The sequence below is a fragment of the Haliotis asinina genome, chromosome 11 (assembly GCF_037392515.1).
Source record: "Haliotis asinina isolate JCU_RB_2024 chromosome 11, JCU_Hal_asi_v2, whole genome shotgun sequence".
NCBI classification, from domain to species: Eukaryota; Metazoa; Mollusca; class Gastropoda; order Lepetellida; family Haliotidae; genus Haliotis; species Haliotis asinina.
Genome location: NC_090290.1, coordinates 16,430,253 through 16,451,657, shown reverse-complemented (window position 1 = coordinate 16,451,657; position 21,405 = coordinate 16,430,253). Strand labels below are relative to the sequence as shown.

The window sequence follows — 21,405 nt, the reverse complement described above, 5'->3', positions numbered from 1 at the left end:
CAACATCCGGCCCCGACGGCCTACAATACATCTAATTTTGTTCCAACGCCGCCCACAGGCACGTCTTACCTGGTGCCGACAGCCACTACGGTCCAGGTGACAAAATTGGTGTTTTGTCCACTGACGAGTCGAGATTTCATCCTGACACCTCAGACAGTAGGGCAACTATGTTCAGCAGACGGTAAGATGAACGGTATACTGACGCGGGTCATGTCCAGTGTCGACTGTTTCATGGACAACGTTACGTTGTGGGGGAACATCACATATTATGGTCGCACACAAGTTGTCATGGTCAGTGGCAATCTGACAGATCTGCAATCACTTGGTCTCAGAGATGAGATCACTGGGCCCCATGTGCAGCCGTTCATTCAAGGACAGAGACGTAAGTCACGCTTCAGCAAGACAATGCCCGTCCACATGTCGCTTGTGTTGTGACATATTGCCTGGTGCATAACTTCAAGTGATGCAGTTACTACCAGTATATTTCCTTGAATTTGAAACAATACATACCGAGAGGAAGCACAGAGAATCATCTTGTGGGGTTACTTCAGCGGTAATGCGGGCAGCCCCATCAGAGAGACTTGAAAAGTATGTCACGTACGATCGCCTTGGCACTATGTCAAGTTTGTGCAACGGTACCCTGGCGATGCGATGCTAGTGAGTGCAAATGGGATTCAAATCCATGAACTTCTCTGATAATTTACATTTTCTTGTAACTATTAAGTGATCATGATTAAGTATTTTCATCACGTAACCACTGATTATGTGTGTGTCGGTGTCAACTGAATTTAGACTATTTATAATGTTTGAATACTGAAAGTTAGCAATACTTAAATGTTGTCCGAGGAAGTATGTTGGAACTCAGTCGGCGACTTCTTGAAAAGTTAAAAATAGTGAATATCCATCACTTGCCACACCGTCACTTCTGGGTGTGATGGTGGGTTTATGCTGGTTCTATGGAGGACCGTTGGTCTGAATGAAGAGCGGGCGGGTGGCAGTTCAATACTCTGGCAGCCTCATACGAAAGGGCGTAAAAGGATAACACTTTGTTGTTACCCTGCATGACCTTCATCATTTAAGGTATCGCGTGTCTGAATGGTGGTCCCTTTTCAACTGTGACCTGCAAGCACTACAAACCCGGAAGTGGGAACTAAATACTGAATTCCACGTCCAGTTTACCCTTCTAGAAACTCATAATTGTGAGTAATCCCTGACTGGCTCTGAACATGTTCTTACGAACATGACATCGAAGACGTTCATCAAACTGGATACCCTTTCAAGTCAAGCTACGTAAGCAGCCCTTCATTGTATGCACACATCCTTTTCTCTGAAGTAATAAACAAGCAATATCAGAACTCCCATGGTGAATAGTGAACGGTATCTTATTTCAGAACCTGAACATGAATACTTTTCTGAGCATTTCCCACTGATATCAATTTGGCAGTTTCTCCTGAAACAAAGGCAGTCCTACATATCCATAGTGGAATATAGAAACTGGCACAAAACAAACAATAGCAAAGTGATGTATGAAAGCAAATATGTCTTGATACTAGGTCAGTCACTTATCCTTAATCGCGTTGTGTCTGTGGGACACAAACTAATGATCGATCAGTGATCATGACGTGGATAAATCGTTATCTGGCTGTTCTTTAAACCAGTCGAAATGATAGTTAAACAGGATATTGATGGATCTTCTCTTTTGCCAGTCACCGACAGAATTACATTAATACAAACGTGTTTCGCCAGATGTCATGTTTTGCAACGATAAAAAGGATAAAAGGTTTTGGAAACCAAAAACATATCACATACTAATGCCTATACACATATCTAATGCCTGGGAATATTTGTTTTATCATTCATTATTTCATACCATAATGTGACCGTGATTAGACAACGTTTTGTTAGAAGAATAAAAACCTTACTGGGAGTATTTTTAAATAACGCGTAACGCAAGGCAAATTAAATCAATTAATTAAATGGAAAGAAAAATTCCCATATACATTGAACAACTGACCATGGTTACATTGAAAGGTTTGCATTGGGTTGTAATGATGCATGGGACATGTCAGAATGCAGAAATGGTAAGGTTAGTATTAGAGCTGAAACGATGCATCGAACTATAAATGGATTGGAATTTTCGAGTCTCTGATAGCTATTAATCGATGGTAGAAACGAAAATCTCTTGATGAATCGATTGTATATCTGACTATCGATAGCTTAGTAAATGACATCAAATGACACAATTCAAGGAGAGAAGAATATTGCAATGTACTCAACTGGTTAGGTCCAAGAGACTATCAATATCACTATCAGAATAATTATATGTTATAACATACTGTTGTCACACCTATTTAGTATAAATGTGTGAGTTTCCTTCTATGCCACTTATAGTGACATTGCGGCAGTATCATAGTGAGGAGGGGGTGGGGGATTGAACACTGGAAGTGGGCTCCCACAGTAAAACCTTGTTGGACTCAAATCCAGGCCAGCGATCACTAACTCCTAGAATACTTGGGCGTTAGGTACGTCTTACTAATATCCTAAGATGGTGTTATTCTGAAAATTGTACGAGCATCCTCATCTAATTGGCTTATCATCTAAAATCTGTTTTCCATCCGTCCACAACACCAAAGCCAAACAGACGAAAGCTGAAATAAAATTAAAGGCAGACTAATAACAAGTACAACGATTTATCTTAGTGTGTGTGGTTGATTCGAATCTCAGATTCGTCCTCAATTCAAAAGACGCAGAGTGCTCTAGTGCAGAAACGTCTGGACAAAAGATTCAAAAGACTTTCGTTGTTTGTCTTATTGACAGTCCCATCTTCTTCTAACACTTTGTGGCCATACAGCAGACACCGCGGTTTTGCCATTAGTCTTTTCCATTTAATGCCGTACAAAACAATGATCCTGCTGTTTGACAACATGGCCTTGTTAATAAATTTTCCTTTCTACGGAGATGTCGAACTAACACTATTGTTCCGTATTTGAAACAACCTATTATTGTTCACTTAAAGCCATCTTGTGATGTCTGGAGCGAACCCAATTATGGCTCGTTATAATACCCTTCAGCATTAAATTTCAGTCATCAGTAAATGTCGCGTCACATTAAGTAGATCTTGTGCCATTGTCTGCAAACACTCCCATCAATAGGTACCATGTCCTGATGACAACGTGAATTTAGCTGTTAGCGAAAATCGTTATCTGCACAGGAGCACTCTGTTGGTGATTTCTGTTGGTTGTGTGCAGTTATGTACGTCTATTGCCATGTAATTATACAGGAACGCCACTTCTCCTTGTCAGTTGCAACTTCCATCCTTCGTTTGCCCACTTATATGCTTGCTAACACGCATGCGCATAATTATGATCACCAAACGCGATGAACAGCCAGTAGAATGCTGTTGATGGATTCGGACGCCCCAGCTGACTGTCAGCAATGGAGCTGACAACATCCTCTGTGGTATGGTTCCAATTTATTGTCCTCTTCTGTAATGGCATCGACCCTACTACTATCCTGATTCATGGTGGTTCATATGACAAGATTCTGCTGGGGCATGGTTATGAGTTGATAAAAGTTAAAACGCTGGAACATTGTCACAGACTTTGTCTGTACTCTCCGAAATGTTTGTCTGTGAATTGGAATGTGAAGACAAAGTATTGTCAACTGAACTCGGAAGACGTTGGTACTGGAACTGATCTGATGATGTCCACGGGAGACTTGTACGTGCCTGCACTGAGTGCCAACATCCAGGTATGTCATGAAATTAGGTGTGTTTGTTTGTTGCGCCGTCAACCTTTTCCCCAATTATAACATGACGTCACCCAGCATTGGCATCTCCATATGACTGATTGTGTGTCGAGAAACCTAGAAATATTTTGAGGACGAATCTGAGATGCGAATCAATCATAATACCTTCTAATAAGCTTAAATCTTTGTACCTGTTATTACTCTGTCTTTAATATTATTTTCGCGTTCTTTCTGTTTTGCTTTGGTACAATGATATCATATATACAGAATACTATTCATATACATAGGACACTGAAAACAAACATTTACTTAGTGGTTACAAAAGAACTGTTAGGATCGGGACATCCATATTAAATCTGTGAAGGAGAGGGTCGTTTTTCTGATTTGTTGTTGGGTGAACGTGAAGGATGTCTACGTATATCTGGCGTCGGGTTAGACATAGTATCTCAGTGGCTAACAGTATTATGTTCAGCTTAGGTTCTGTATGTAAGACTCTGAGATTTGAACCAACCATTATACCTTCTCTAAACTTACAGGATGTACTTGTTCAATCCTTCCCTTTATTTAGGGTATGCAAAAACCGGTAGGCACAGATTCAGCATATACTGTGTCCGAGTGGGACATCCATGTTGAAACTCAAAAAGGGATGGGTTATAATGAACGTCGTACACTCATTATGTCTTGACACATGTCCCCTAGGTCGCTCCAAATAGGGATAAAGTACAAATGCATTAAGTTTCAGTCAGTTCGCCTAAATGTTTTTGCACGAATCTAAGAACCAGTACAAGTCGGTTGTTTAATTTTTATATCTGAACTTGAGCCACAACCTGCCCAAGTGTAAGTAAGCGCGTATGTTTGCACGTTTATATCTTGATCGTTTGATGTGTGTATCCCTGGCCGGGCCTGTGTTTATTTCTGTTTTTTTTTTCAATTATGGATGATCGTGATCTGCACATGTACACGGTGAATGACACCTCGGCTATCGCATGTATTGGACAAGAACATTCGTGTGAAGAACAATGAAGTTTAACTCTTTTTCTTAGAGTTGGTCTCTAAAATCGTATTTCCTTTGAAATGTTTTCAGCCTTACTTGCAAGGTTCATGTTTACAATATATTGGATACGATGTTGTTTATTTCACTTATCATCGTTTCTGGAAAATTGCTAAATACGGTGTATATCAAAATTCACTCTTCTTCACACTATATTAAACCTCTCAAGTGAGCACGTTGTTTACGTGCTGGGATGGTGCTGATTTTTATGGCCATAACGTGTACAAAATTGAGGACCCCCTGCCTTCCCAGAATGAAATGGGTAACCCTTTCTTTAAATCCAAGACTTGAAAGAGACAGAGAGACAGCATTAACCTCAGCACAGTTAAGCACAGAGTTGTAACATTCTTAATACGTTTGGCCAATGCACCCATGAGCACAAACACAAGTCAATATACAAGCATCAAGAAATATCAATTTCACAAATTCCTAACATTATCAAACTACCTTTTATTTGTAATGAAACACTAAGTCACTTAATTAACGTGTTTCAGAACCATGTATGTGTACCAAGCCCATGTCGGTTTGGAGAAGTTTGTATCCCTGTCACGGCAACAACAAGTTTCGTATGCCTGCGTCCTGATACTGCAGGAACTACAGCATTACCAATAACGGACACGGCAACAACAGCCGCAGCTACCACAGCTGCCACCAGCTCAAGGACGACGCCCACGTCGACCTTAACTGTAACGTCAACGACCATTCCTTCTGTTGTCACATCCCCTTCTACGGCTGCTGTTGCTCACACTTCTACCACAAGCTCTCCTCCTCCTCCTCCTCCTCCTCCTCCTACTACTACTACTACTACTACTACTACCACCACTACTGCGACCACGCCGTCAACAACACAAGGTAAGCAACACTGCGTCATTTACTTTGTGACATGAATTTGGCCAATACCGAAATGTTACATCGTTCAATGGACGTTGATGGCCGAGTCGTGTAAGGAACTTCAGTTCAGTTATGAGCTCGAATCCAATGTTCGACCAGACCAGTTCCTTTGGTATATTCGAGGGTTTCACTTACGTCCAGATCTTTTTCCTTGGTTTACTCGAAGGTTTCACTTAAATTTTACAACACCCCGGGATTTCCTACAACTTCAAACTGACAAAACATGTTAAAATCTTTCTCTGACTCCGCAATACCCAGGACGATATAATTAAAATAGTTCACCCTAAAAATAGTCTGTCACCGTAAGGGGTAAGAATATATGTCGCAAGTACCTTATGTTTGTTGCAAGAGGTCGGAGCGGCATCTAGTCGGATGGTCAAGTCACGTGGATGATGCGTATGATAGCATCCCAAAGCGTATAAATGCTCATGATGACCGCCTCCGGCAATGGTTAGAGCGTCCGCCCGCAAAACGGAAGGTCGCCGGATCAGTTCCCGGCAGCTTCATTCCACAAGACGTTAAAATGTGGTACATGTTGGTCCCTGCCTGGCACTTGCCTGACAGGGTACAACAAGGACTGACCGGCTCGGAGTCAGTAAAATGCGTTTGTGTGGAGTATTCATGCTTACTTTCCGCATGGTATCTCAGAGAGCTTGCACTGTAAAACCAGCTTAAGTCTGCGCAAATACAAGCAGCCACACATGCACACGCACGTTGTCATATGAACGAAATATTCTTAAGTGCGACGTTAAACCCCATTCCATCTCCAACAATAAATGTTCATGATCACACTCAGCAAATCGTCCGGTCTCGACTCAAGTCAAAAGGTTTATTGTACAAAAGGCATCCGGTCCATTATAGACTATAATATACAGTTGTCATACAGTTTGTAATTCAGCAGCGCAGAAGCATTCGTGGTATTCAACACACGTAGAATCTACGAATATTCTTTGTTTCAGATTTGTCACAGTATTCAGATTCCTTCAGAAGAATTCAAGGATACGTGGTGTGGCTGCTCAACAACAGATCCTTCTACGACGTCAGCTCGGTATCCACGTGTGAGCGATACTGTATACAGCATACGGCGTTCACGTGCAAGAGTTACGAATACTATTACGGAAAACAATGGTGTTTCCTACAGTCCTTTGTAAAGGATGATGCTCTCAGTGAGTGGAGAGCAGATTCCAGGGGAGATTATTTCGAACGTTTACGTTTTTCTGAACTCAAAAAATAGTAGACTGTTCTTTATCGTCATGATGGGGATGCATTTCGAACTACTTTCTTTTCCCTGTCTAACAAAGCAAGATTTGTGTCCACCTCTGCATTGTCAGTTGAGGTGCCTGAGGGAACGGAAGAAAATGTACGCCTCTGCTGATATCAGTGTTTCACTCTTTCACAGAAGAGTGCCTTATTGACGCACATGGTGCTTCACTGCTGACCAGGAACAGAGAGTCCCTTAGATGCTGGTAGTGCCTTTGGCCTCTGAAGAACACGTATACGGATGTTGACGACGGTTGTGGCTCCTAATGCCACAGAGTAACTGTGTGCATAATCTGTATGAGCATAGCTGTGTAACTTTTTACCGTTACGGCAAAGCGGGATTACTGTTGGTTTTTATAGACCAACGTCAGTTATCTAGAACTTGACAAAAGTGCGTAGTTGTACAGCAACGAAATAACATGAACTGGAAATATAACTCTAACTGCCCAAATTGTCAGTGTTGTAAATCTATCAAATTTATTATGATTGAGTTTTTGCAAAAAGCCAGGAATTTTCCACAGCATCAGTACTGGATATTTCCGATCTTATAAATTTGTTCTCTGTTGGCGATGCCATGTTTTCAAGAACATCAATCTGATTAACACAAAACGATTGTGAAACATTTTCTTAGACGATTAACACCTACAGCTAGCCATGCATGTATTCAGTGTAGAGTGACTCTTGCACTCGAGATGGCATTACCATGACAAGAGTGGTATAAACAGTAACTCCTATTGTGTTCCAATCTTTTAATCACAGTGTTACTCTGTTGCTATTTATTGCTGTTTCTTACGGTTCATTACACTTTTATCAACGTTATTATGCAGGACAAAGGCCTTGGTTCACAAAGCCTTTCTTCATCAACACTGGGCATTGTTCACATGTAAGTTAATTCCTGACATTTCCGATTGTAAACCAAATGGTAATAACCTCTGTGCTGTGTTCTGGTCCTGTGCACGTGATGGTGTATGGCACATTTACGATGGCTGGTTGGTTTCCTAATTTCCAGAAAGGATGAACGTGTGCACATAAACCAAATGTCAATATATGCATTTAATTATCTCCATGTTTCACAAAATATCGATGTACGAGATAATTCTGTCACTGTGAACCCATTATGGAGAGTGTATTCAATAAATGTTGTTAGTGAATCTTTGGCCCAGATAGGAAATTTAGTGGTTAATATTTGGGAAAGGACCCAATGTAACGTTATTTTGTTTACATCTGTCAGAGATATGCTAAGCTAGTGAACATTTGTCAAGCTTCATATATACTGAGGGGAAAGGATCACATGAAAGGACATGTGTTCCTTTATTTTTTCCAGGTGTCTTCACAAGCCGTGTATCGCATAAGTTGTTAAGAACCTGGAAAATCAGGGAACACTTGTGCTTTCATGCAATGCCCTATTGTTCCTCTCGGTATATCTTGGCCATGATAATTGCAGACCTAAACAGACTGATAGTCGTTCATCTAATTTTCAAAAATAAGCAGGGTGGGCAAACATGTTGGGGCCGACAGAAGAGAGCGGATAGAAAAGCAGAAGGCAAACCAGAGAAAAGGAGAGACGAACGCTGACCAGACAATCCAGCCATCTGTTACCAAGTTTCAGCCTGACTTCGCCACCTTGCCCTGGTTGTTTCTGTCCGATTCTGTGTCAGCTGCTTAACATGGTATCTTCGATAAATGAACCCCTATTAAGTCACGTTTTGTTACATGAGTACCTAGGTAGTTACACTGGGCCTTCATAGCCTTAAAGTCACCTGTCTTTCTGTTGTCTGGATGGAAACTAATTAGTCAGACATTACTTAAGTTTGTTGAAAGCTTTGTAAACTATCTAAATCGTGGCGTAGTTTGTTTTCCATGTTAGATTATTTGCGAAGCAATTTTTGTTTTGCAGTCGTGTATATGTTGTCGAGTAGAGGAGAGGTGAGTTGCCAGAGTAATAACGACACCTCACTTCTGGAGCACAAATATTAATGACAATGCCATTGCTGTGTTGATGTAAAAAGAGATCGTTAATCTATTCTTTTCCGACATAAGTTGTGACATGTGCAATTAAGATGTATTCATTCGCTGTATCCATGATCACTATGTATTCACAATGGGCTGGCATGTCATCGATACTGATAGGCCCTGGTGTTGATTACACGTCCATAGCCACTGTATAATTGTCAATATATGGCGTGTATTTTTCTACAAGACAAAGTAATGTACCTAGTACATTTCAAAGGAAGATCATGTCATTTTTATTAACTCGATATTTTGTGTTTAGGAACCAAACAAAATGCTCTATCGATCCAGGTCGATTGTTCCAAACATGTACTGTACCGCTCTTTCTATTTTCATTGTGAATTACTTTTTACGGCTAGGATGGTCAATATACAAACATCCCATATGTACATTACATTCATTGATTACATAAGATAAATATATTTTTTATCTCAATTTGCTCATTTATTTTCCACAATCTTTATATCATGTTAACACATACAGAATTGAACCACACTCTCGACACAACGGGATGCAGCTATCTGCAGGTATCTAAAACACTGACATCAATATGTAAGTTGTAATCGTTTCGATTGTTTTGGGTATCGAACAAATCATGATTCAGAATATAAATTGTATATTTGAATTTTTCATCTCCTGAAAGTGTGACACTAGTTCACACTAAGATAGCGAGTGCGTAATATAGTGTTCCGCTTTGAGCAATATCCCAGCAATATCACAGAGGGGCACTGGAACTAGCATCAGACAATGGGGGGTAGAGAACCTGGGTTTTCAGTGGGGGGAGGGAAAGTTGTAACTACTAGGTTATCCCAACACCCATTTTTGTTAGGTTGTATGCTTTCGGGATGTTGTTTTCGAGTGTACAAGATAAGATGACATGTTATAAGATGACACAAGATACAGCTTATGTTTTACACATCTAGACTGAAATGCAACAGAGAGGGTTCAGGTGATCCTGGCACAGTCAGGCCGGCTAAGCTCATCATCAGCTCAGGGCCCTCGCCCCCTCTACGCGCAGCCCAGACAGCAAATGGGACCGCTCCCAAGAAACACTGCTTAATCGAACCCACCAAGAACTTTCCGAAGAATATGGGGGCTCCCCAACACTGCAGCCTTCTGCATTACCCAGATTGTCAGAAGGGCTGTGCTCCCGGTGGAGTACCCGGGCACTCTCCTGATATGCGCCAAGAGATCAGGAGGTACCAAACCAAGGGCACCGAGAACTATGGGGAGCCTGACGACAGTGTACTTGGGATGCAAGCGGGACATTTCAAAGGCGAGGTCCACATATTTATAATGTTTTTCCTGAATCTTGCCAATCACATTGCTGCCAAAAGGGACAGAAAATTCAACGATATATATAATTTCATTGGCTTTATCGAAAAGGACAAGATCAGGTTTGTGGACTGGAATGCGTCTCAGGCTGGCAAGATAAAACTTATAAATATTAATTTGTTATTATCCCGGAGGAAATTCTTCTTGTGTCCAAAACGACCTCAAAATGATATATGCAAAGTTCACAAAAATATACACAATAATTACGTGCACAAAATGAAAGTTCATAATTCCGTACAATTAAACCGCATGCGTAAAAAAAGCTGAGTTAGTAGTTATCGCATGCATGATGACTATTCAAAGATATGTGGTGCATTAATAACACGAACACTGGATTGTATGAAAGGCTGTTGAGCTCTGTTTGTTTCAAGTGAAGGTAGTCGGAAGCGACATGGTGAGATGAAATATGGGAACTATCATTTCTGAGTTTACTTGCCTTTTTGTCAATCTGACACTCGTGGCAGTTTTAACGCCTCGGTCTGAAAATGCAGTTCATTGGACCTTCCACAATCAAGGTCGACATATGGTGTAGTTGCTGATGAATGTGTGGTTAAACTCACTCACACTCAAACAATCACTCATTCACTCACTCAAGAAAGAAGTCGATTGTTATTATATAATTTTATTCACTGAAAATTATGAACAAGGTGAGTTTGCATACTTACATATAAACAACATGTTTCACTAACAAAATGTGTAGGTACTCGTACATGTAGATAGATGCAATCAAGCGTTCAGGTTAAGCCGCTCTCTGCAATCAACTACTAATATACACCAAAGAGAACCGATAGAATAGACAATGGAATGGAAAATCCCGATATGCAAAATAGAACAAACCAATGCACAACTCTCTGCATGTCGAGGGTTTAATGACTTTGTTATATAGAATGTTAAGCTGATTTGCGGATTAGTATTGACAATAGCCGCACGGGACCAGGTCCTTCTCAAGGCTCCAATTCAGAAACTGTGCTCTTGAGAAGGACCTGGTCCGGTGCAGCTATAGTTACTATTTTCAAACATTCGTTTCAAATGCCTTTGTCTTTAGGACATTTGTTTACTAGTTTTGAACCAAGTATTCGGAGATGACTTGGCCGTTTTGCCGGTCATTCTTGACCATACCGACCAAACGCAAACATTTCATGTTTTTTAGTTTTTGGTTTTTCTGTTTGTTGGTTAGTTTTGGGTTTGTTTTTGTTTTGTTTTTTGTTGTTGTTATTGTTGTTGTTTTTGGGTTTTTTGTTGTTTTGTTTTTTTTTAGTATGACGTTTTCGTGGTTCACACAAAACAGCGTTCATTTTACTCCAGTTTGAACCTTTATAAGGCAGTTCATTCAAAGTACCACCGAACACAAAACTGACTGTTACAACGTTGAAAAAACATGCCACGTCTAACTCAACAGCAACAAGAAATCGCCACTGGAATGTTGCAGATCAGATCCACACCAACTGCAGTGGCCAAGCACTTTAGATGTCACGTGACAACCATCACAAGAAACTCTGCAAAGTATCAAGGTCAAACCTTTTTCGTGACTATGCTAATACTACTACTATATTTGGGAATCAGTGCAATCCATCGACTAATAAATACGTTCACGCAACTGTGCTACTTATATTAATACACATGTGAAACAGCGCAATCCGTTGACTGAGAAATACTTTGCAGTGATTATGTTACAAATATTAATATAATTCTGAAACAGTGCAATCCGGCGACTAAGTAATACTTTCCCGTAACTATTCAACGCGTATACATGTATATGTGTGAAACAGTGCAATCCGGCGACTAAGTAATACTTTCCCGTAACTATCCAACGCGTATAGATGCATATGTGTGAAACAGTGCAATCCGGCGACTAAGTCATACTTTCCCGTAACTATCCAACGCGTATGGTTGCACATGTGTGAAACAGTGCAATCCGGCGACTAAGTCATACTTTCCCGTAACTATCCAACGCGTATAGATGCACATGTGTGAAACAGTGCAATCCGGCGACTAAGTCATACTTTCCCGTAACTATCCAACGCGTGTAGATGCATATGTGTGAAACAGTGCAATCCGGCGACTAAGTCATACTTTCCCGTAACTATCCAACGCGTGTAGATGCATATGTGTGAAACAGTGCAATCCGGCGACTAAGTCATACTTTCCCGTAACTATCCAACGCGTGTAGATGCATATGTGTGAAACAGTGCAATCCGGCGACTAAGTCATACTTTCCCGTAACTATCCAACGCGTATAGATGTATATGTGTGAAACAGTGCAATCCGGCGACTAAGTCATACTTTCCCGTAACTATCCAACGCGTATAGATGTATATGTGTGAAACAGTGCAATCCGGCCACTAAGCAATACTTTCCCGTAACTATCCAACGCGTATAGATGTACATGTGTGAAATCCGGCGACTAAGTAATACTTTCCCGTAACTATCCAACGCGTATAGATGTATATGTGTGAAATCCGGCGACTAAGTCATACTTTCCCGTAACTATCCAACGCGTATAGATGTATATGTGTGAAATCCGGCGACTAAGTCATACTTTCCCGTAACTATCCAACGCGTTTAGATGTATATGTGTGAAATCCGGCGACTAAAATGTACTTTGTCATGACTATACTAATAATACCAATCTATATGTGAAACAGTGCAATCCGTCGACTGAGAAATACTTTGTAGTGAATATTAAAAATATTGACTTATATATATATATATATCTCGTCTATTCAGCATAAATGTTCTTTATGGAACAACTGATTGCAAGAAAAACCGCTTTAAATGAGTGAGTGAGTGAGTGAGTTCAGGTTTACGCCACAGTCAGGAATAGTCCAGCTATATGGCGGCGGTCTGTAAATAATCGAGTCTGGGCCAGACAATCCAGTGATCAACACCATGAGCATCGATCTGCGCAATTGGGAACCGAAGACATGTGTCAACTCAGGGAGCCTGTCCACCCGACCCCGTTGGTCGCCTCATACGACAAGCATAGTCGCCTTTTATGACAAGCTTGGGTTTCTGAAGGCCTATTCTACCCGAACCTTCACGGGTCCTGCTTCAATAGACAAAATAACCAGACAGACCGAAAACAATGCTGCCTTCGTCATAGTCTAACTGTCCCGTTGCATTCGACCATTATGACGATACCAATCTATTGTTCTTGGGTTGATTCTAAGCCAAGAACCTTCTAACTATTCTGTTCACTTCTCAAAAAACCTGATGCTGATTGTTCCATAATAAACAATTATATACTATCCATCAAAAGTTTAGACTCACTAGTGTAAATATAACCGCATACTTCAGTCACCTGTTCTAAATTAGAATTTGCAAAATATTCCATTCGGTTTAAAGGTACATGATGTATAATAAAACAAATTCGTAAAGTTGACACGATTATTGTCATGCGTTCAACAAATGATTAAACTCGGTGAAAAATGGCAAATTCTTATCAAAACTTTACACCAAAACGCCGCGGTTCACATGCACGATGTTTGCATATGCGTTTCAGCAATGTGATGATTCAGAATCATCCTCGTGCAATTAATCTGCATAATGTTTGCAGCCGTTTCCCCCAAGTTGGTGAAGAAATTCGTCTTCGCTGTAACCATGTATACATATATAACACATAGTGGGTGTTTTAAGTGAGTCTAGACTTTTGATGGGTAATATATATCAACAATTATGTATCGTCAATTACATATCACCGTTTCCTAATAATTGGTGGGTGGGGTAGCACAGTGGTTATGGCGTTCATTCATCACGCTGAATATATGCAATGTGCGAGGCCTGTTTCTAGTCCTGGGATATTGCTAAAAGCGTCGTAGAACACTCACTCAAAGTACGTATATGTCCAGCAAACTGGACGAACGATCTTGTCATCACAAGTAAACCTACAGATCTGAAGAGTCACGGCTGTCGAAGGGTAAAGGAGGGTGGACGGTCTATCTGTGGTCGTTGTCATTTGACCCAGTGACCAATACAAGTTGACCAGGACCTCAGCTGTATCGAACACCACCAAACTCTAGACTTGAAATGGATTCTCCCACTGAATGCGCAACGCCTGCTGTCGTATAAACAATGAGACAGAGAGTGAGCATAGTGTGACGTCGCTTTTAGCAATGTTCAAGCAAGTTCGTGATGGAACATTATGGGCTTCGAAAATCGATCTTTTGTATTGTAGAAACTGTCTTGAGCGTGATGACCAAATGCTACAACCAGCAACCAGACCGTCCCTGCCCCCTAACACGTTGTTTTTTCATTTTTTTATTATGATTATTTAGAAATAGCAGATGGTGTATCCGATCACGTGCATGCGTCATCAATTTCAATTACTACGTGATTTTCTCCAGTGTCTATACTGACACGTTGTAAAGCTCTCATAAATTCAGTCATTTTGCAATTAGTCCACTATAGCCTAATCCCAAAACGAGCTTCACATGGTCTCACTATCACTGAGTAACTGGTGTTTCTAAGGATCTCACGTTATGCAGAAGCAGAAATCCGTTGTAAAGTCTTTACGTTAAGTCTTATATTAGTCTCTCAGACCTTTGTGTTTTTCTCGATGTTTTCCTTAAGCCATGGACCTCAGTGCTGGCTTAGGGCGTGACATCACACTGACGCAAACGTTCAAAATATTCTGCCCTAGAATCTGCTGTCCATTGGCTGAGAGCATCATCCTTTACAAAGGATTGTAGGAAACACCATTTTTGGGCGTGATAGTATTCATAACTCGTGCACGTGAACGCCTTTTCCTGGACACAGTAATCTTCACATGCTGATACTGAGCTGACGTCGGTGAAGGTTTTGTTGTTGGAGAGCCAGACCGTGTATCCTTGAATTCTAGTGAAGGAATCTGAATACGTCGAGCAGTCTGCAAAAGAGTTAAAGACGCAAAGTACAGTCATAGCCTGGGAGTATTACAGGCTTTTTCATGAGCCCAAGGCATCATACTATGTGAGGACGCGATGGGCGAACTGTCTGATGCGCCAGGCTACTAATCTAGCGAGCTTGGAGGTGCCGGTTCGAGCCCACCTGATGACCAGATGGTGGCCACATGAATACGTGCAAACACCTAGTTGCGGGTATAGAAACGTGCAGTAAATATGGACTAGGTACTGTGACTATGTGTCCCAGTCTACCCAGCTGTGAATGGGATGGGAAAGCCACATTAACTCGATGCGCCCTCTAGGCTGAAAGAGTTGTATGGTACCCAGGGAGTTGAGACTGAAAATACTATGTACCGTTGTGATGGACATCCCATGGGAAAAAACAACCCTTGTGCAGTTGAACTAACTGCATATCAGCGCTATACACATATCTAGTCGTATCGTAAGTGAAAACAGTGTCAACCAACATCAGTACTGGAAAGGTTACGAAATCCTGTTTTAAGACCCCCTTTCAGATTCTCCTTCTGGACTATGCCATTTGTTAAATTTTCTGATACCATCAGGACAATACAGTATAGCTGAGTTAAACGATTGTTGTATAGAGAGAGACTGAAGCCCATAGCTCCTTCTGGACCAGGAGCTCCTTTCACGAAGCAATCTTAAATAAGGTTAACCTTCACCGCCTTTCTTTAACATCGCATTAAGGTTAGCTTAGTGACTTACGATCACGTCGTTCGGGACAGTTGGGAACCGATGACGTCACGTGTCAACGAAGTCATAGAGCCTGACCACCCGATCCTGTTAGTCGCCTCTTACGACAATTGCAAGCATAGTCGCCTCTTATGGCAAGCATGGGTTGATGAAGGCCTGTTCTACTGTTGATAAAACCCAAATGTGAGGATCCTCAGTTTTGTATCCCTTGTCACCATGTCTTGCTTAACCATAGTGATTTTTTTTCTACACAAGGGATAAATATTTCAATGTCAAAACAGGGATCTTTTCTCTAATGTTAATTATTATTTATCCATTATTCTCTTAATGGAAATCAGATACATTTTGACTTTTGTTTACTCTGAGGACTTGACTGTAAAGCTCTTGTCGGTCGTTTGTGAGTATAAGATGCACGAATATGAGCAGGTGATGAGTGTTGTAACTATGAAATCGAACCCAATCTGGTTCCTTGATTTGCGAAACCTATTTTAATGTTTATACACAGACGACGCGTGATTTGCTGTTCATAGCTGACATCCAGTGCGCATATCCTCTCCCAATGTCGTCTGTTTACATTGATTCTGTGCAGTTATCGGTAGAGTTCTTCATGTGAAATACTACTTACACCTGAATCTATCTTATACTATACACCCCATGTGAGAATCGCGGTCAAGCATGTCCTGCGTGACTGTAGTGATTTTTCCGCACTAAGGCATAAACAATTCGATTTCAAAACAATGACGGATCTTTTCATTAATGTTAATAATCTGAAATTAGATAAAGTTTCAACGTGATTTAGCACATAATTTGAGAGTCTGACCTTTGCTAACTCTGGGGATGAGACTGTAAACACGTGTTGGAAGTGAGTATAAAATGCACACTTATGAGCAGATGGATAATGTTTTCAGTATGAAATCGAACCCAAACTGTGTCTTTGATTTGCGAAACCTATTTTAATGTTTATAATCAAACTACATTTGCTTTGGTATTTTAACTGACATCCAGTGCGTACATCCGCTCTGAAGTTTACATAGTTTCTGTGCGTTTATCGGTAGAACTCTCCATGTGAAATGCTATTTACACTTGAATCTATCTTGTGTTAAAAACCATGTTCGTTTACTATATACACTCCATGTGCAACCTTTCTTGTAAATACCACTTGGCCTGAAGCTCAGACGGTGTAATTTATGATCAAATCATTTCATTAACCTCTTCACCCAACTGAATGAGGGAGAATATATTTGTATTATATTTTCATTAATAGTGACGAATAATGGCTGTGTTTGGAAGAATTGTGAACACGCCCACCCTTATGTGTTTTTCACCTTTCTGCACCCAAGCAAATATGTTTCCCTTTTCGTTGTTTTGATCTTCCTCCTTTCTCTTAAGTTTTCTTATGAAAAGATACTTTGTTCCCAACACATCACTACGAACCTCACATTCATCTGTAACAAGATCCAAATCTCTTAATCATTTAAAACTAGTGTAACATATTGCACAATGCCCTCTCCTTTTGTGTCCCTCACACTTTATGTTTATCTAACTATTCACAAACTCACAAACTGTTTATCTTGATATTATCTCACGCCGTATTTGTGACCCTTTATTATGTTCTGCGCGAAAGTATATCATCTTTAATCTACTGAAATATGCATGAACGTATGTGCAAACTGCTATTTTCCGTCAAAAACACTTTTACACGGAAAAGTTGTTAGATATAAATTGAGACTATCCGTAAGAGAAGATATGTCCAAATATGCTGTAATCCACCAAACACCGAGTCTGCATTGACTTCACTCTCTAATGTCTGTATCTAGACTATAAAGTCCATATACAACTTACTGTACTAGTTGGTTTTAAGGCCACAGGAATATAAACTTTGTAACAAGTACTGTTATGACCACGATGCCCACCTCATAGTACATTCTGAATCTGTAATGAGTCAAAGAAATCCTTTTTGATATGGCACTACTTGACGTACTGTATGTAGATGTATATACATTGATTGAAATGCTTGATGATGAAGATGCCCGGTGCTAAACGTAACATCCCTGGCCGATAATAACCGAGTGAAAAATGAATGGGGGTTGCTATGTAAAATTGCACCTTTTCGATCGAAGAGAGGTGGCCATACTTTTCACTGATGTCATTGATTTTACTATACATGGAACACCACAGTATGAAAATGATAATTAAATTATTGCTCATATATCCTAATACTGACGATCCCAATTTTATCAAAAGGTATTTGACAATGAGTGAGTGAGTTAATACTTAACGTCGTGTCAGCAATGTCGCAGTCATGTCGTGACGAAAACAATTTATACAATACAAAATGCAAACATTGTAAAGAGCAAAACCTGCCGACCTTGGACAGTCAAAACACTAGAGTGGATATGAATATGAAACTAGCAAGAAAACCTAAACATTTAATTAAAGCAGCCAATACCATATAACATACAGGCCACACATCGTCAACAATTGATGGTAGATCACCATATTAGGGATCAACGGAGATTTACATTACTTTTGCTTCTTGCACGGATCCAGAAGGAGTTACCTCATCAATTTGATGTATGTATGTATGTATGTATGTATGTATGTATGTATGTATGTATGTATGTATGTATGTATGTATGTATGTATGTATGTATGTATGTATGTATGTATGTATGTATGTATGTATGTGTGTATGTATGAATGTGTATGTGTGTGTATGTAGGTAGGTATGTATGTATGTATGTATGTATGTATGTATGTGTCTGTCTCTATGTCTGTATGTCTGTATGTATGTATGTGTATGTCTGTATGTATGTCTGTATGTATGTATGTATGTGTGCATGCATGTATGTATGTATGTATGTACATGTGTGTGTATGTATGTCTGTCTGTCTGTATGTATGTGTGTACGTATGTACGTATGTAAGTATGTATGTATGTTTGTATGTATGTATGTATGTATGTATGTTTGTATGTATGTATGTATGTATGTATGTATGTATGTATGTATGTGTATGTCTGTATGTATGTATGCATGTATGTATGTATGTCTGTATGTATGTTTGTATGTATGTATGTATGTATGTATGTATGTATGTATGTATGTATGTATGTGTATGTCTGTACGTATGTACGTACGTATGTATGTATGTATGTATGTACGTATGTAAGTATCTATGCATGTATGCATGTATGTATGTATGTATGTATGTATGTATGTATGCATGCATGTATGTATGTATGTATGTATGTATGTATGTATGTATGTCTGTATGTATGTATGTATGTATGTGCCTGTATGTATGTCTGTCTGTATGTATGTATGTATGTGTGTGTATGTATGTTTGTATGTCTGTATGTATGTATGTATGTATGTATGTGTGTATGCATGTATGTATGTATGTATGTGTATGTCTGTATGTATGTATGTATGTATGTATGTATGTATGTCTGTCTGTATGTATGTATGTATGTATGTCTGTATGTATGTTTGTATGTATGTATGTATGTATGTATGTATGTATCTATGTATGTATGTATCTATATGTGTGTGTATGTCTGTCTGTATGTATGTATGTGTGTGTACGTATGTATGTATGTATGTATGTATGTATGTATGTATTTGTGTGTGTATGCATGTATGTATGCATGTATGTATGTATGTATGTGTCTGTATGTATGTCTGTATGTATGTATGTGTGTGTGTATGTATGTATGTATGTATGTATGTATGTATGTATGTATGTATGTATGTGTATGTCTGTATGTCTGTATGTATGTATGTATGTATGTCTGTATGTATGTTTGTATGTATGTATGTATGTATGTATGTATGTATGTTTCTATGTATGTATGTATGTATGTATGTGTATGTCTGTATGTCTGTATGTATGTATGTATGTATGTGTGTGTATGTAGGTATGTATGTATGTATGTATGTATGTATGTATGTATGTATGTGTCTGTGTCAAAACAATGACGGATCTTTTCATTAATGTTAATAATCTGAAATTAGATAAAGTTTCAACGTGATTTAGCACATAATTTGAGAGTCTGACCTTTGCTAACTCTGGGGATGAGACTGTAAACACGTGTTGGAAGTGAGTATAAAATGCACACTTATGAGCAGATGGATAATGTTTTCAGTATGAAATCGAACCCAAACTGTGTCTTTGATTTGCGAAACCTATTTTAATGTTTATAATCAAACTACATTTGCTTTGGTATTTTAACTGACATCCAGTGCGTACATCCGCTCTGAAGTTTACATAGTTTCTGTGCGTTTATCGGTAGAACTCTCCATGTGAAATGCTATTTACACTTGAATCTATCTTGTGTTAAAAACCATGTTCGTTTACTATATACACTCCATGTGCAACCTTTCTTGTAAATACCACTTGGCCTGAAGCTCAGACGGTGTAATTTATGATCAAATCATTTCATTAACCTCTTCACCCAACTGAATGAGGGAGAATATATTTGTATTATATTTTCATTAATAGTGACGAATAATGGCTGTGTTTGGAAGAATTGTGAACACGCCCACCCTTATGTGTTTTTCACCTTTCTGCACCCAAGCAAATATGTTTCCCTTTTCGTTGTTTTGATCTTCCTCCTTTCTCTTAAGTTTTCTTATGAAAAGATACTTTGTTCCCAACACATCACTACGAACCTCACATTCATCTGTAACAAGATCCAAATCTCTTAATCATTTAAAACTAGTGTAACATATTGCACAATGCCCTCTCCTTTTGTGTCCCTCACACTTTATGTTTATCTAACTATTCACAAACTCACAAACTGTTTATCTTGATATTATCTCACGCCGTATTTGTGACCCTTTATTATGTTCTGCGCGAAAGTATATCATCTTTAATCTACTGAAATATGCATGAACGTATGTGCAAACTGCTATTTTCCGTCAAAAACACTTTTACACGGAAAAGTTGTTAGATGTAAATTGAGACTATCCGTAAGAGAAGATATGTCCAAATATGCTGTAATCCACCAAACACCGAGTCTGCATTGACTTCACTCTCTAATGTCTGTATCTAGACTATAAAGTCCATATACAACTTACTGTACTAGTTGGTTTTAAGGCCACAGGAATATAAACTTTGTAACAAGTACTGTTATGACCACGATGCCCACCTCATAGTACATTCTGAATCTGTAATGAGTCAAAGAAATCCTTTTTGATATGGCACTACTTGACGTACTGTATGTAGATGTATATACATTGATTGAAATGCTTGATGATGAAGATGCCCGGTGCTAAACGTAACATCCCTGGCCGATAATAACCGAGTGAAAAATGAATGGGGGTTGCTATGTAAAATTGCACCTTTTCGATCGAAGAGAGGTGGCCATACTTTTCACTGATGTCATTGATTTTACTATACATGGAACACCACAGTATGAAAATGATAATTAAATTATTGCTCATATATCCTAATACTGACGATCCCAATTTTATCAAAAGGTATTTGACAATGAGTGAGTGAGTTAATACTTAACGTC

General features: G+C 39.4%; 2 protein-coding genes across 2 annotated transcripts in view; one reads left to right on the top strand and one right to left on the bottom strand.

Annotated features, from left to right (window-relative positions):
- Positions 1–3,435: 3,435 nt before the first annotated feature.
- On the top strand, positions 3,436–6,923 carry LOC137255306 (mucin-3B-like). Its single transcript, XM_067792758.1, has 3 exons — positions 3,436–3,750; positions 5,293–5,650; positions 6,649–6,923. The coding sequence occupies exons 1-3, from the start codon at positions 3,436–3,438 to the stop codon at positions 6,921–6,923; spliced, it is 948 nt and encodes a 315-aa protein (XP_067648859.1).
- A 7,960-nt stretch (positions 6,924–14,883) lies between these two features.
- LOC137255305 (integumentary mucin A.1-like) overlaps positions 14,884–21,405 on the bottom strand; it is a 33,574-nt gene continuing 27,052 nt past the window's right edge. The window contains exon 4 of the mRNA XM_067792756.1: positions 14,884–15,163. Within this exon, the coding sequence (XP_067648857.1) occupies positions 14,884–15,163 (280 nt within the window). The remainder of the gene's footprint in view (positions 15,164–21,405) is intronic.

What these genes read in the sequence shown, in the direction of transcription:
- LOC137255306 (XM_067792758.1), top strand. Translation starts at nt 3,436, where the DNA reads ATGGAGCTGACAACATCCTCTGTGGTATGGTTCCAATTTATTGTCCTC. An exon ending in CACTGAGTGCCAACATCCAG is followed by an intron (nt 3,751 to 5,292) that starts GTATGTCATGAA and finishes AACGTGTTTCAG; the next exon opens with AACCATGTATGTGTACCAAG. An exon ending in CACGCCGTCAACAACACAAG is followed by an intron (nt 5,651 to 6,648) that starts GTAAGCAACACT and finishes TCTTTGTTTCAG; the next exon opens with ATTTGTCACAGTATTCAGAT.